This window comes from Euleptes europaea, chromosome 6, assembly GCF_029931775.1.
Source record: "Euleptes europaea isolate rEulEur1 chromosome 6, rEulEur1.hap1, whole genome shotgun sequence".
Taxonomy (NCBI): domain Eukaryota; kingdom Metazoa; phylum Chordata; class Lepidosauria; order Squamata; family Sphaerodactylidae; genus Euleptes; species Euleptes europaea.
In genome coordinates, this window is record NC_079317.1 from 25,939,931 (window position 1) to 25,954,450 (window position 14,520).

The 14,520-nt window shown below is 41.4% G+C and overlaps 1 protein-coding gene across 1 annotated transcript in view; it reads right to left on the reverse strand.

Annotated features, from left to right (window-relative positions):
• The window catches only part of DGLUCY (D-glutamate cyclase), a 29,588-nt gene that overhangs the window by 10,086 nt on the left and 4,982 nt on the right, over positions 1-14,520 (reverse strand). Inside the window, exons 2-10 of the mRNA XM_056851404.1 lie at positions 12,158-12,311; positions 10,796-10,994; positions 10,112-10,262; positions 8,524-8,646; positions 6,003-6,200; positions 4,551-4,811; positions 4,311-4,410; positions 3,394-3,542; positions 1,703-1,822 (exon numbers count right to left, since the gene is read on the reverse strand). Coding sequence (XP_056707382.1) covers positions 1,703-1,822; positions 3,394-3,542; positions 4,311-4,410; positions 4,551-4,811; positions 6,003-6,200; positions 8,524-8,646; positions 10,112-10,262; positions 10,796-10,994; positions 12,158-12,311 — 1,455 coding nt within the window. The remainder of the gene's footprint in view (positions 1-1,702; positions 1,823-3,393; positions 3,543-4,310; positions 4,411-4,550; positions 4,812-6,002; positions 6,201-8,523; positions 8,647-10,111; positions 10,263-10,795; positions 10,995-12,157; positions 12,312-14,520) is intronic.

Here is a 14,520-nt window from a genome sequence, read left to right on the forward strand (position 1 = left end):
TAACCTCCATACATCCAATACCTGTCAAGTTAGATTCGATGAGGGGAGCCTTTTAACCCAAAAAATCCCGGTGACAAAGGGCGTAAAGCAAGGCTGTGTACTGGCACCATCCTTATTTAATTTATTTATTTCAGATCTCCCTGCTTTTTTAGCTAATACTGATGGTCATGCACCTAAGCTAAGCTCTGAGAAAGTCCCTATTCTGTTATATGCAGATGACGCAGCAGTCCTATCCCTTTCAAAGATGGGTCTATTAGCTATTGAATAGTTTGCTTAAGGATGCAGTCCTAAAGAGGGGGGACTCCATAGGAGCCAGCATGATCCCACAGTGGTGTATGTGCCCTTTTAACCCGGGATAAGGGGCACTTACACTGTCACAGGTGGCATCCTGGGAGGTGTTCCTCCAGGGGGCAAAGCTGCCTTTTGGCAGTTTCCTAACCCCTTTTGCCCCAGGAACACTCCCTCATGCAGCGGTGTTGCTATGCTACCTTTTTTGGTGGTGAACCCTTGCTGGATTCAATGGGCCGATTTTCAGGTTTTACAATTTTTTGCCACATTTATTTTCTTTTCGCAGCCGAGAAGCTTCTGAGGAGGAGGCACAACTGTGCCACTCCCAGTCATGGCGGATCTACCCCCCCCTTCAGGATTGGGCTGTAAGTTTAACTATTGAATTTTCTGATCTAAAGTGACATTTGTAATATTCAGCTGAACTGAATCACTTTCGAGTTCAGAGCTACATTCATCTTTTCTGACCAAAGAGATTAGTTCCTAAGCAAAGGCATAATCTTAACAAGAGATCAAAAATTAAACAATCAAACATTGTTTTCCCATGCTTGTGCTGTATTTTTAAAAGATAGCCAAGTACCTGTTGAATAGGACTTAGATTTTCTTGCACTGTGATAAATATTATTTGCTGAACTTCACATGCTTTGCGAACAGTGGTTATAACAATTTAGACTTGATGATGATCCAGTACTATATTCAGGAATGCTAGGTGGTACATTCATTCCATTTACCATTCCCAGTAAAGCAAACTAAGTGACAAGTTAGTGGAGGAAGATAACACAGAAAACTTCTCAAAATTGAAGATACATTTCAAAAAGGTTTATTCTAAGCACAGACAAATAAGCAAACAAGAAGAATTGGGAAACATCTAATTTAGAAAACGAATATGCCACCTGTCAAAAAAAATGGTTTGTGCCCCCTTCTTTCTAGTCAATATTTCAGGGATTCTAGGGGAAGGAGGGAATTCAACTTTGACTAAAGAAAAAGTGGGTGACTTGTGCAAACATTCTTCCAAAAAGGTCCAGATTAGTAAACTGTTTCCCCAGGATCATGTGGGTTTTTGCACCCAGCACCTTTTGGTTTATATGCAAACTAAGTGTGGATTCAGAGGTTTCTGGGAAGGGTACTCCAGAGATTCTTAGACAGGAGGAAACACCATTGTCCCAGGTGGCATGATAAGTGACAGGCTGCTCGGATAACCAGCTTGGTGTCAAATTCTGGATGCCAATGTGACCTCCCCATCTTGAAAGAATTATGTTCCTGGTCCTGCAGCACAAGCCACAATGAGAATGAAATGCATATCTACCAACATAATGTTTGGGATATGAAGTGCACTGGAGGATTTTTAAAATGTGTGTATCAACCACCACATTATGCCGATTGTAAGTGTCCCATTTTGGTTTGTTCCACGACTTACCTGCTGCAACTGCAAAATCTGCTTCAACATCACAAGCGATAACATCTCCATTTTTAATGTACTTCTTCACAGCTTCTTTTACTTTTCCCATTCCTAATTCGTTCCCTCCATCCCCAATGCCTATATTAAAATGGGGAAAATACAGTGACTCTCATACAAGTTTACAAATATGAACATTTAAAAATACAGTGCTTCAGGTGCTGTTTGTTAATAAACAGCTGGGTAGTAGTTACATTAATAAACCAAATAGGGCTGAGAATTTTCTCTGAAGCCACTTTGTTTTTATTGATATTCCATAGTGCCAGCAGAAAACTATCGTTCTTTCCTATTGGGGAGAAGGGAAAATGAAAGGGAGGGGTCTCAGTGTTCCATTGTTTGGAGTGGAGAAAGATTTTGTACAAAAAGAAAGATGGCCAGCAATGTGTGGAATACCAGACAGTAAAACATGTCATCATCACCATCACTCCTTTATTGGCATACAGACACACTTCAAAACGCCACAAAAGGAATGGAAAGGTTGAAAGGTGCCCTTTATAAAATGGTTAAAAGGCGGTTACCTTGAGAAATACAGTTTGTTGGTCCTGCCATCTAATTAGCTGTTTGGTGGGCTTTTAAAACAAACTTTAAAAACTGAGCCACCGTCTCCAATATTTGGGGCGAATGATTGTTCAATAAATAGAGAACGTTAAAAGAATCGGAGACATTCAGTCTATTTACCAACAGGGGGCTTAATAGTTCCTTACGAGATTCTGTGTAGAAACTACAATAAAATAAAATGTGAGCAACTGTTTCTATACAATTACTGTCACACGGGCAGAGCCTATCAGACAAAGGAATTTTCCGAAATCTGCCTTTGAGTACTGCAGATGGCAAAACATTAAATCTGGCCAGAGATTCCTGCATTTATAGATTCCTTCTTTCCCACAGTTGTTTTTCAGAAATATGGTCAAGTTCATGTTTCAGACAAGAGTGATGTGGATATTCTGTTTAACTGCTGCCTAACTTAACTTACTGACAGTTTTACTGATTCAGTTCTTAAAGGACACTTTAACACTCCTCCATTCACTCCATCTGTTGAATGATTCTCCTTTCAACAGCATTTAAGACGTCACTATTATATATATTTCATTCCTTTTAAAATGTCCTTGTTAAACTCTTTAGAGGTGCTAGAAAGATATGCATAGCCATGTACAGATTCAGTGATTGATCAATACAGTTTCATAATTCACTGAAGCAAAGTGAAAAGTTACAAACTATCTTGATAAGATGGAACCTTGTGGGACTTCACAGGCCAAAGACCAAGGGCCTGAGCAGCAGTCACCCTGCACCACTTTCAGAAATATACCCTCCTGGTAGGACTGGGACCAATGCAAAACAGAGCCTCCCAATCCCAGCTCAGAAAGGTGGTCCAGAAGGATACCATGATTAATGCTATCGATAGCCGCTGAGAGGTGCAGGAGAATCAATAGAGTTGCAGTCCCTCTATCTATGTCCCAGCACAAGTCATCAGGGCGACCTCACAGAAATAAAGAATCTTCTGTGGCCGGGAGGGGGGGACGGGGGATGCAGGAAACTTCTATTCTGCCACTGAATAGTCCGTATCCAGCCCTTTGTGTAATAATAATATCAGTGCACTTTAGAAAATAGCAGCAGTAGTCTAAAGGTTACTGAACAAATAGCATTGTGTTTACCTGTTGTAGTAATCCCTGGGATACTGCGCGCTGCTACAAAGAGCTCATCAATGGGATCCACTAAATGCTTAATATTAATTTTCCGTGAATTATAATAATTGCCATCAGCAGCCATCCCAACACGTTCTATTGCTATCAGGTGACTAAACCTAGTTTGAGGGGAAATTAAAAAAATTAATTGTGAACAGTGTCTCCTGTATTCAGGTTCGATGTTGTTAATAAATTGAACATTATTGTTGAAAACCACTAAGTGGATAAAATGGTGTACACTTCATCTCATGCACTGCGAGGGACACTTCCATTTGACAGATTCAAACACAACCTGTCATGACACTGAAAGTGCAGAAGAAGAGTTGGTTTTTTATACCCTGCTTTTCTTTAACTTTAAGGAGCCTCACAGCAGCTTACAATCATTTTCGCTCTCCCTCCCCACGATAGACACCTTGTGAGGTCGATGGGGCGGAGAGAATTCCAAGAGAACTGTGACTAGGCCAAGGTCACCCAGCAGGCTTCTCATGTGGAGGAGTGAAACCCAGTTCTCCAGATTAGAGTCTGCTGCTCTTAACCACTATACCACTACACCTGCAGGAGGCTGCAGATGCTAACAAGTATGCACGGGGAGACATCAACTAAGTTTGTTATTACTAAAATACTACTGTCTGCCATCAAAGCTTTCAAAATATTCTGCTTCTTGGACTTCCTGCTTCTTCCCAACCCTGACTTACAGTCCCTGTACCTCAGCAGCACCCTTCCCTCTTCCCCTCCCTCCAATAGTGCATACCCTCCTGTGCCAAGGCTCTGGGTACAGTTATTTCCCAGCTCATGGCCATCATTCTTTGTACTCTCCAGTGCTTCTTCCCCTCAACTGTCTCCTCTCACTGTCCATCTTGCCATTGCTTTGCTTTTTGGTAACATACTTGGGCTTTTCTGGATTTCCATCCTCACACAAAAAGTGCAAAGCTGAATCTGCAGATTCGCTATGATAGCTAATTACAGGAACTGGAGTCTTCAGTATCCCTATGCGATAAAGAAACAGATTTTCAGTCAAGAAGGGGAAAAAAATATACAGATCACTGAAGCAGCATTTTAAAAGAACAACACATAACCCAGTTGTCAAAAATAAGTCACTTTTGTTATCACAGAACAGAATGTTTTACCTTGTTGGACAGCTTCTTTAATAACCTTCTCATTCAAAGGTATAGCTCTTTGATCGGTTACTACAGCAACATGTTTTCCCAGGACTTTCAACATGGCTGCCACTGCAATGGCTCCTGGAGGCCCATCATTTTCTTCAGGGGGCTCATAATTGAAGTGGGTAGGAAATCCAGTGGTAATCAACACTGAATGAGCATGTGACATGGACAGACATGCCTTCAGAAGTTCATCCTGACAGAACAAATGTTTCACACCTCTGTCTCCTAAACATTGATAGAACAATGAAATATAGATTGAGATCATTCATCAGAACATTAACTATTCATTGCTGAATGGCAATAGAGAAGGAACCTTCAGTGTCGCTATACTAGTTCTTTCTTCCACTCTAGTCAACAATATAGGTAGGTAATTGAAGAAGCCCCGTGGAGCAGAGTGTTAAGCTGCAGTACTGCAGTCCAAACTCTGCTCACGACCTGAGTTCGATCCCAACGGAAGTTGGTTTCAAGTAGCCGGCTCAAGGTTGACTCAGCCTTCCATCCTTCCGAGGTCGGTAAAATGAGTACCCAGCTTGCTGGGGGTAAAGGGAAAATGACTGGGGAAGGCACTGGCAAACCACCCCGTAAACAAAGCCTGCCTAGAAAATGTCGGGATGTGACGTCACCCCATGGGTCAGGAATGACCCCGTGCTTGCACAGGGGACCGTTACCTTTATAATGGGATGTTGTAGCAGTGATTAGTTTGGGCTTTCCTCTGCTTATTATATTGCACACTGCACATTCATCTTTAACTCAATCCTGCAGAAGATTACGAGAAAGCAGGGGCAGAGGAGAGTACAGCCAAGCATCAGCCAGGAATTTTGGCTCCAGGTGATTATATTAATTTATTTCTCCTGTCTAAATATAAAACACTTCAGTAGATGCAAATTCACTACTCTGGTATTTTTCAGCTCTCTTAAGGATTAGTTAGATTCTGGATGCATACAAATCTCCAGAACTTTAGTTACGGTATTTACAGTTCTAACTACATAATTTGTTACTACATAACTACATAATTTGGAGATCCAGCAAAGAGTAGTGGTTAGAGTATCAGACTAGGATCTGGGAGATTTTGGTTCAAATCCCCACTCTGCCATGGAAGCTTGCTGGATGACCTTGAGCCAATCAAATACTCTCAGCCTAACCTACCTCACAGGGTTGTTGTGAGAACAAAACAGAGGAGAGGAGAATGACATAAGCTGCTTTGGGTCCCCATTAGAGAGAAAGGGGTGTATAAATGAATTAAATAAAATGAATAAACAAAAGTAGACTAGAAGGTTAATGTAAATGTACTTTTAGTGTTTTAATTTTCTCTTTGATAGTACAGTATCTTGCAGCAATTCTATAGTTAACATTTTAGATAAGAATTGTAGACTTGTAACAAGAATATTTATTTCTTTTTACTCTCCTTGCTTTTACCTGGGTCCACTTTAATAATCTCTTCTAGTCTTCTTATTTTGTGTACGGCTGCAGCAGATGTGATGCTATAATGCAGAGGGTTCTGACAAATACAGTATATTTTAGGGATTTCTTTGCCATAATCGACTGCAGCATCTTCATCCTTCAAATCAGTGATAAACATACAGCCAGGAGAATGGGTAAATGCCAGCGGAGACTCTAAAACAGACACATTTTTGAGAGATTGGATGGGGGAGAAATCCAGACTTCTTCATAGGTTGTACCTTAAATGGGTGATACTACAGGAAAGAGACACTCCTATCTATCCCAGATTTCAAAAAATTAAAGAAAGCAAACATATTTTAAACATGAAGACAGATTAAACATGGTGACAGATTAAAGTAGGCAGAAGGAATGTTATATAGGGGAAACACTTATTTTTGCCTTGCCAATTCTTTCTCACTCAGTTTGCCCTGGTACAAGTAGTTTGAATGGTATAGTACTTGTAGAAGTTATTAGTTTGGTTTTCCACTGTTCTGCTACCTATTTGTTCTAACCACTATGAGAGATCAAACAGAAATATGTTTAGACCAATAGATCAGCCAACAATATGGACAGGGGAATGGTCCATTTCTTTTTGGAGAAAACAATGTAGTGGCAATTTAAAATATGAAGACATTCCTTTACATGGAATTGCTGTTAGCGGTATTTAAAGGAATGGTAATTTGATAATCTTATATTCTAATTGCGAAGTTGGCCAAATCTTTGGCTGCTTAAATCCAGTGAGTGGAGCTGTAAATGGGCAAGACGAACCTTTCTACAAACCTGAAAAGGACCCTAGGTTTACAGAAAATTCTGAAATCTAAAAAACAAAAACAAAAAGATCAGGGAGTTTTAAAAAGCCGAAAATGATAAAAGAAGCGCCTCTAGCTTTAAGAAATGGATTCCCTTAGTGGCTGTTGCTAGGCAACCACAGATTCCAGACTTCAGTTTGTCACTAAAAGGCAGGGGGAGGGGAGAAGGCCCTTTCCATGTCTACTTAGGTCTTTGAGGGAGGACTTACTGGAGCAAGGCCTGGCAAGGTTTGCCAGCTCCAGGTTGGGAAAATCCTGGAGATTTTGTGGTTGAATCTGAGGAGGGATGGGTTTGGGGAGGGAAGAGGCCTCAGCAGGGTATAATGCCATAGAGTCCACTCTCCAGCCATTTTCTCCAGGGAGACACATCTCTGTTGTTCGGGGTGCAGTTGTAATTCTGGGGGATTTCCAGCTCCCATCTAGAAGTTGCAGCCCTAGGCCTGGCAGCAACCTCTGGGTGACTTTATACTGCCTGACTTGCATGACTCAACTAGGCCTGGCTGCTTGCTACTGTTCAACAGCAGCCACCCTATGAAAGCCAGTGTGGTGTAGCAGTTAAGAGATCCAGAGCAGGGTCTGTGAGACCCATGTTCAAATCTCCATCTTGCTGTGGATGCTCACTGGTTGATTTTGGACCAGTCACATAATTTCGACCTACACAGAGGAAGGCAATGGCAAACCACCTCTGAGCACCTCTTGTCTTGAAAACCCTACGGGGTTGCCATAAGTCAGCTGTGACTTGACGGCAAAATCACACGTCACATATGGGGCAAAGCTGGCATCTTGGTTTGCTGTAGAATCGGGTTCCTGGGTTTGTATCTCTGTTAGGTGTTGTAAAACAGTTTCTTACAAAAAATATCACATTAGGGGGCTGTCTAAGCAGGACTGGTATAGGTGGTGACTTTGTATCTTGAAGGTCCCTAATGTTTATACTTCAGAGAGGATAGTAATGATCTAACTTTGCAAGGCATAGTATCTAAGAAATCCACACAAAGGAAACAAAACTGAAGCTATCGACAAGGTGCAATAAGGCAGACTTGCAACACTAAGCAGGTAGCCAGCTCACCAACACTTAAATGGATAAATACACTTCATGAATGCTTCATGTAAGCCCTTTTCTTGTCTCTCAGAGAAAGTCATTTGTAGTGTTCTGGATCCTCTAAGAAATACTCTGGAAACACTGAAAAATGCTGCCGCTAAGCTTTAGACACAATTTGCCTTGCTTGAGACTTCTGCGATCATTTATAGAAATCAAAACAAAGGGTACGATATAACTATTATGATGTACTTTGATTTTCCATTCCACTTAGTACTTGCTTTGCACTAGTATTAATGATTGTTAACAAAAATAGAGGTTTGAGTTAATCATGTAATCTTGTGTTAGCATGGACCACACATTTGTTCTCACATGCTAATGACAGACTGATCCTAAATCACACTTTATAGAAAGCTACTGCAGTGAGGAGGAAGCATCTTTTGCCAGCCAGCAGGCTTTTCCAATCTCTGTGGCAACATTCTACCCAGTTTTCAGAAAGCTTCCTTAAATGGCTTTCTCTTGACAGGCATCGGACACATCACCCGTAACTGGAACAACAGATGGGCCTTCAGAGGAGAGCAAATTTAGTTCACTAGGGCCAATGGCTATATTTAATTTCTTTTACATATACACAATTTTTTCATATACATACTGCAATTACTGATGGCTTCCACCCCTGTTACCCCACAGGCCCAAAAGACTGGAACATCCTCTGGATGAGCTTGTACCTCATCACCATAGTCTACCTTGGAAAGATCTTTGATACCTAATAAACCTGAAATTAAAAAATAATAAAAATCATATTAATATTGCAGCAGTAGTGATGACAGAAAGTTAAGGCAGACTCAGTGACTCTAAATTACTATGGTAAGCAATTACAATAGCAGTTAAAGGCCCACAGGTGGACAGCTGTATACACAGCCCTGTTATTTGACCTAATGCCACCATCCCTTTTCTTATAATATTTGATTTAAATCCATATGTTCCTTAAATTCATTAATGCAGCGAATGTATTACTAGTAATCAAAGTCTTTGTTTTGTATTGCTTGTGTTGCTTTTCTAATACTAAACACAGCCTGGCTAATTAGCTCAAATAAATATGAGAAAATCCCCTCCCCCCATTTACTTTTTGACTTTCATCGCCTCCTTATTGCAGATAAATACTTCTGAATCAACAGAAGTATAGTGTCCAGATGACGCAAAGTGATGTTATCGCATTACTCTGCTCTGGCTAGACAACACTTGGAGTACTGTGTTCAGCTTTGGGCACCACAATTTAAGAAGGATGTTGACAAACTGGAAGGTGTCCAAAGGAGGGCAATGAAGATGGTGAGAGGTCTCGACCAAGTCCTATCAGGAAAGGTTGAAGGAGATGATTCTGTGAACTTAGGTAGATCATGAGAGGGAGGGGAGGAAGGGATGAGTCAGTGCTCAGCTCTTGTGGCCCTTTCTTACGTGCCCAGGGTAATGCTGATCGCCACTTTGGGGTTAGGAAGGAATTTTCCTTCAGGCCACATTCACGAAGGATCCTGGAGACTTTTTGCCTTCCTCTGGGCATAGAGTCACTGGGGGACTGGAGGGGGGTAGCTGTGAATTTCCTGCATTGTGCAGAGTGTTGGACTAGATGACCCTTGAAGTCCCTTCCAGCTCTATGTTTATATGTAAATCAACAAACAGCATAAGAACATAAGAAACGCCATTCTGGATCAGACCAAGGCCCATCAAGTCCAGCAGTCTGTTCACACAGTGGCCTACCAGGTGCCTCTAGAAAGCCGATAAACAAGATGGTAGCAGAAGCCACAAAAAGTAGAATTCCCCTTCTAAGCAACTCGGAAAGCTACAGCAGCCCTTTAAGGGTCCAGAGCCTAATTTCCAAAATAACAGCATAGGGCCCTTGATTCCTCAACACTCAAATTCCTATGTTTATCCCTTCCTGCAAATAGTCCACAGCTCTTTCTTTCCCTGGACCCTGTATGAAGTTCTGACACAATTCTATATTTGTTAAAGCTTGTTGAAAAAAAGACTCCTGCTAAATCAGAAAGAGCCTGTAAGTCATGGCTTGGCCATTAGAATCAATTTGCAGGTGTAAGAGATGACACAGTCTTTATTTTCTACTACCACTGCATTAACTGAATCTTGTTCAACACAATTACTTAAGGAGGTCCAACCCCTTCACTGTAAATGATATGGCATATATGTATGTGTGTGTCTCTTGAATTAAAGATATTAAAGATACTGACCAGGATTACCAATGTGAACTGGCGCTCCGTGTGATTTTTTCATTGGATAGGTGGTTTGCACAATCAATTCCAATTTATCCTTAGGAACTGGTCTCATTGACACCACTAGATTACAGTGAAAATGTTCAGAATCATGGCAAGGCACAGCAGTCTGGTAAAGATTTTAAAGAAAATTATCAAGGCCTTTGAATTCTCTTCCATTTCAATATTATAAAGACTTAAAGAACTGAAAGAACAAGCTTAATACGTTCACAATATTCATTAGAAATATGAACAAATCCTCATAGTCGTCATAAATAAACGATCTAGATCAAGGGTAGGCAGTGTATGGTGCACAGGATGTATCCAGTTGATCTAAATCTAGCACTCTCCTTCTTCTTCCCAGAGGCTACAGCATGTCTGCAAGTCAACCATGTAGCCTGCTGTGTGAGCTAGAGAAAAGCCTTGGAAAACTAGGATTGCTTACACTAAACAATTTATGTGTTGTATTCTGATTCAATATTTTTAGTAGTATTTTCTTAGAAATCTTTTCATAACAACACAAGCAAAGCTACAACAAAATAGCCAACTTCTGAAGTGACATTGTTTGGCCTGAATCCAGCAAAAGGTAGTTGTATCCGCCTAGTTTCATTGGTTTTAATGATCGTGAAATGCTATGTAAATTCCTATATCCTTGGTTCTCACCTTGTACATGCTTACGTTACATTTCTGTTCAACATTTCTTACAGGGATGTCGACCTTCTGGACTGCCTTTTCAAATGTGAAACTACAGCCTAGATAGAAAGTCACCATGTCTTTAAGCTGTTCAGAATATTCCTTCAAGCTTGTCAGAATTCCTGTACATAATCCGTTCTCATATTTCCTGTACTGCAGACAGTCAGTTCTACTAAAATAAATAAACATTATCAACACACTGAAAAGCACTGTTTAAGTTTGACTGATTGGAGTCAGTCATTTAAAATTTCATATTTCAATTCCCCTCACCACCAACGCTACAAGATGTAGTGGGACATAGGTATGTATGTGAACGTCCTGAGTCCAATTATTGAGGTGGCAATTATAATGCTTACTGATTGACAAATCTATGAACCCAACACAAAGGTGCTCCCAACATGTGATCAGTGCTGTCAGAGCTGCCGACTGCATTCACATGCTCAAGATAGAAGGTGAGAACAGCTTCAGAAGTTTAGCTGCATTCACATTTCTGTGGATCAAGCCAATAATGTTCCAAAAATACTGATTTAGGGCTTTTAGAAAATCAGGGACAACACTGTTGACCGGATCCATTCTAAGGAGAATTGGAAACGGCAATTGGGATTTAGGCTTATTGTAAGTGTCCCTAAAAGTCTAAGTTTCAGGGTTTTTAAAAGAATGAAAACACTGAAATTCATATTAAAATTTAGCCCTGTTTCATATTAGAATAAAATTTTGTTTGAGATCTGGATTATTTATCTGAACTTTATGAGCCTTCACGGTTATAATACTCAAATGACTACACATGCAGTCAGCTGTACTAGGAATTTGATGCCACACTAATCTGTATACATGCTGAACCAAAGCTATGGGGGTGGGAGAGCCATTCTCTACTTTATTTCCTTCCAATTTCCCCAGTTTTGCTGTTCCTTGTGCACAGATACTCCACGTGCAACAGCAAAATGAGTCAAATAACTCCCCCCAGCACGAGAAAACAGCTGAGAAGGCCGAGAGCCCTTTCTCCCCCCACCCCCATGGCACCATTCTGAGCCCATTTGGGCTCTCCTTTTTTTTTTTTTAAGAAGCCATTTCCCTCAGCAGCTGTGTGACTGCAGAGAACACTACTCTTTAAAAACAGTAATGTTTAGTTTGGCCCTGTTAACTTTTGCAATCCCAGTCTGCTCTCAAAAAACCAAAGTAAACTCTCATAAACCCTTTATTTAGTAGCAAAAGTGGTAGCTGTAAACAAAATGAATTGAATGTGCAGAAAAACTCTTGCACGCGGCTTATTGTGCTAAAATTATATTATTGCATTCACATCAGACCTATGTTCGATGGTAAGTTCATGCATACCTAATATCAGAATCAGTGCCCAGGGTAGGGCATTTCCACTCCCCTGGTTTACTTCTGTAGAGTAAAGGAAGGGGTCCTTCATTTGCATGGCAAAAATTTTCAAAATCATCCGCAAGAGATTTGTGTAGAATTATAATATTTGCCTGTTTAAATCCTGTAAACATTTAAAAAAGAATTTAAACTTGTTATATACACTGTACAAATATTCCCTTGTTTATTTGGGCATGACTACTAGTTATGAAAATGAAGATACGTACTTCTAAAATTCTCTCCCTCTCATTAGCAACATCACATTATGGCCACTTTAAGGTTTAGTCAATTTTGAACCAGATAGATTGCCACATCTCTGTTTGCTCAGACATCTCTGGAAATGGTCCTCTTTTTCCTACATCAAGTTCAGACTTATCTAAACATGAGAAAGCTGAGAATAATTTGCTGCACCAACCTGTTTTCTGCTTTTGATCATGAAGCTGTCACTTTGGCTCAGGTCTGGCTTCACTTGGCCATCAAAACTCTCTTCCTCCCTTCTGTTGCTAACAGCTTCACACCAGGTGATAGTGGCACCAACCATGAATATAAAATAGCTGCAGCCTCTCTAACAGGGCATTCCTGAGCCTGGGGGCCGATTGGGCTCAGGAGGCAGTGTGACCGCCAGCGTAAGTGCCTCTTATTCCGTGATAAGAGGCACTTACGCTGGCGGCGAGGGCAGTTCCATCGGTGACAGAACGCCGCGGAGCTTAGCACCGCTCCTCCGCAGACGCAGTCTCCCCGGGACGTAAATCCTCACGGAGACATGCAACACTGGCATGGGGGGGGGGCGTTCCTGAAGCGCCTAGTCGGCTTCCACAGCCCCTCCAGGCCGGGAACGCCCCCTCTGGGAACAGCTTTGCTGCGCCAGGTTTTTCCTGGCGCAGCCTCCCTGTTTTCTATGGGGGGGGGGGAAGCCCCATTTTTATTCTTTTTATTTTTAAAGGCCTTTTTTCTGAGCCTCTAGTTGGCCGGGAAACAGGTGTGGCAGCACTGCGGCAGTGGCGCTGCCACACTGTCCCTGGCCGCCAGAGATTCAGGAATGCGCTGTTAGTCATTCCAGTTAGCAGTTTTGATTTACTGGGAGATAGGGCGTGATGCAGATATCAAGAGTTATACTTCGTGCTAGGGCCAACCCCTGCTCCCTTCTCTTGCCAACCCCACAGATTGCTGCACTTGCAATATTATTTTACAGGGACTCTGCCCTTGCACAGTTTGGGGAGGGGCCATGGATCAGTGGTAGAGCATCTGCTTGGCATGCATAAGGTCCCAGGTTCAATCCCCAGCATCTCCAGTTAAAGGGACTAGGCAAGTAGATGATGTGAAAGACTTCTGCCTAAGACCCTGGAGAGCCGCTGCCAGTCTGAGTAGACAATATTGACGTCGATGGACCAATGGTCTGATTCAGTATGAGGCAGCTTCATATGTTCATGTGACTAACCCTAAAATTTGCATCTGGCTGTATTTTCTTTTACAGCAATAAGTATTTTCAACACATTTTGTCTGACAAAATATAATACCAGAACATAAAAACATACAGCATTTGGATTTTAATTAATTTTATTCAGCAACTTATAATATTATGTATTTTTGATATATAATTTAATGGGTAGGGTTGCCAGCTGCAGGTTGGGAAATACCTGGAGATTTTCAGGGCGGTGCCTGAGCAGGGTGGGGTTTGGGGAGGGGAGGGACTTCAATGGGTATAATGCCATAGAATCCACCCTCTGAAGCACCATTTTCTCCAGGTGAACTGATCTCTATCAGCTGGAGATCAGTTGTAATCCCAGGAGATCTCCAGCTACTACCTAGAGGTTGGCAACCCTATTAATGGGTTAGATCCGGACTAAGTTTTCTGCTCATGCAAGGCACTTCAGTCAGCAGAACAGAACATTCTTACCTACTTTCTCCTGCTGCATCCCACTCATCTACCCAAATGCAGGTCCCGGGGTAGAAGAGACCCTCAAGAACAGCATGAGAGGCAAACCAGAGGTCTGCAGCAGGAAGAGGGAATTGCTGGAAATTATCCCCACCTTTTCTGTTAGTGGGAAATTTAGTCTGAATCCAACCCAATATAACAGTCTAACTACCTATTAATTCCTTGAACAATTATATCCAACAGTTCTCTATCTACACATATATGGTAAAGAATTATAATAACTAATAACCAAATTACAGTTAGCAATTAACAAATACATTAATTATGGAAATGAAAGCAAAAACATTACAGTAGTAAGGCTTCCTTTGATTAACCTATGCTAAGGAGATCCAATAAATAGCTTTCTTCCCATCTCGAGTATTTTACATAGTTACTTGTGTGCAAAGCAAGGGTTCTG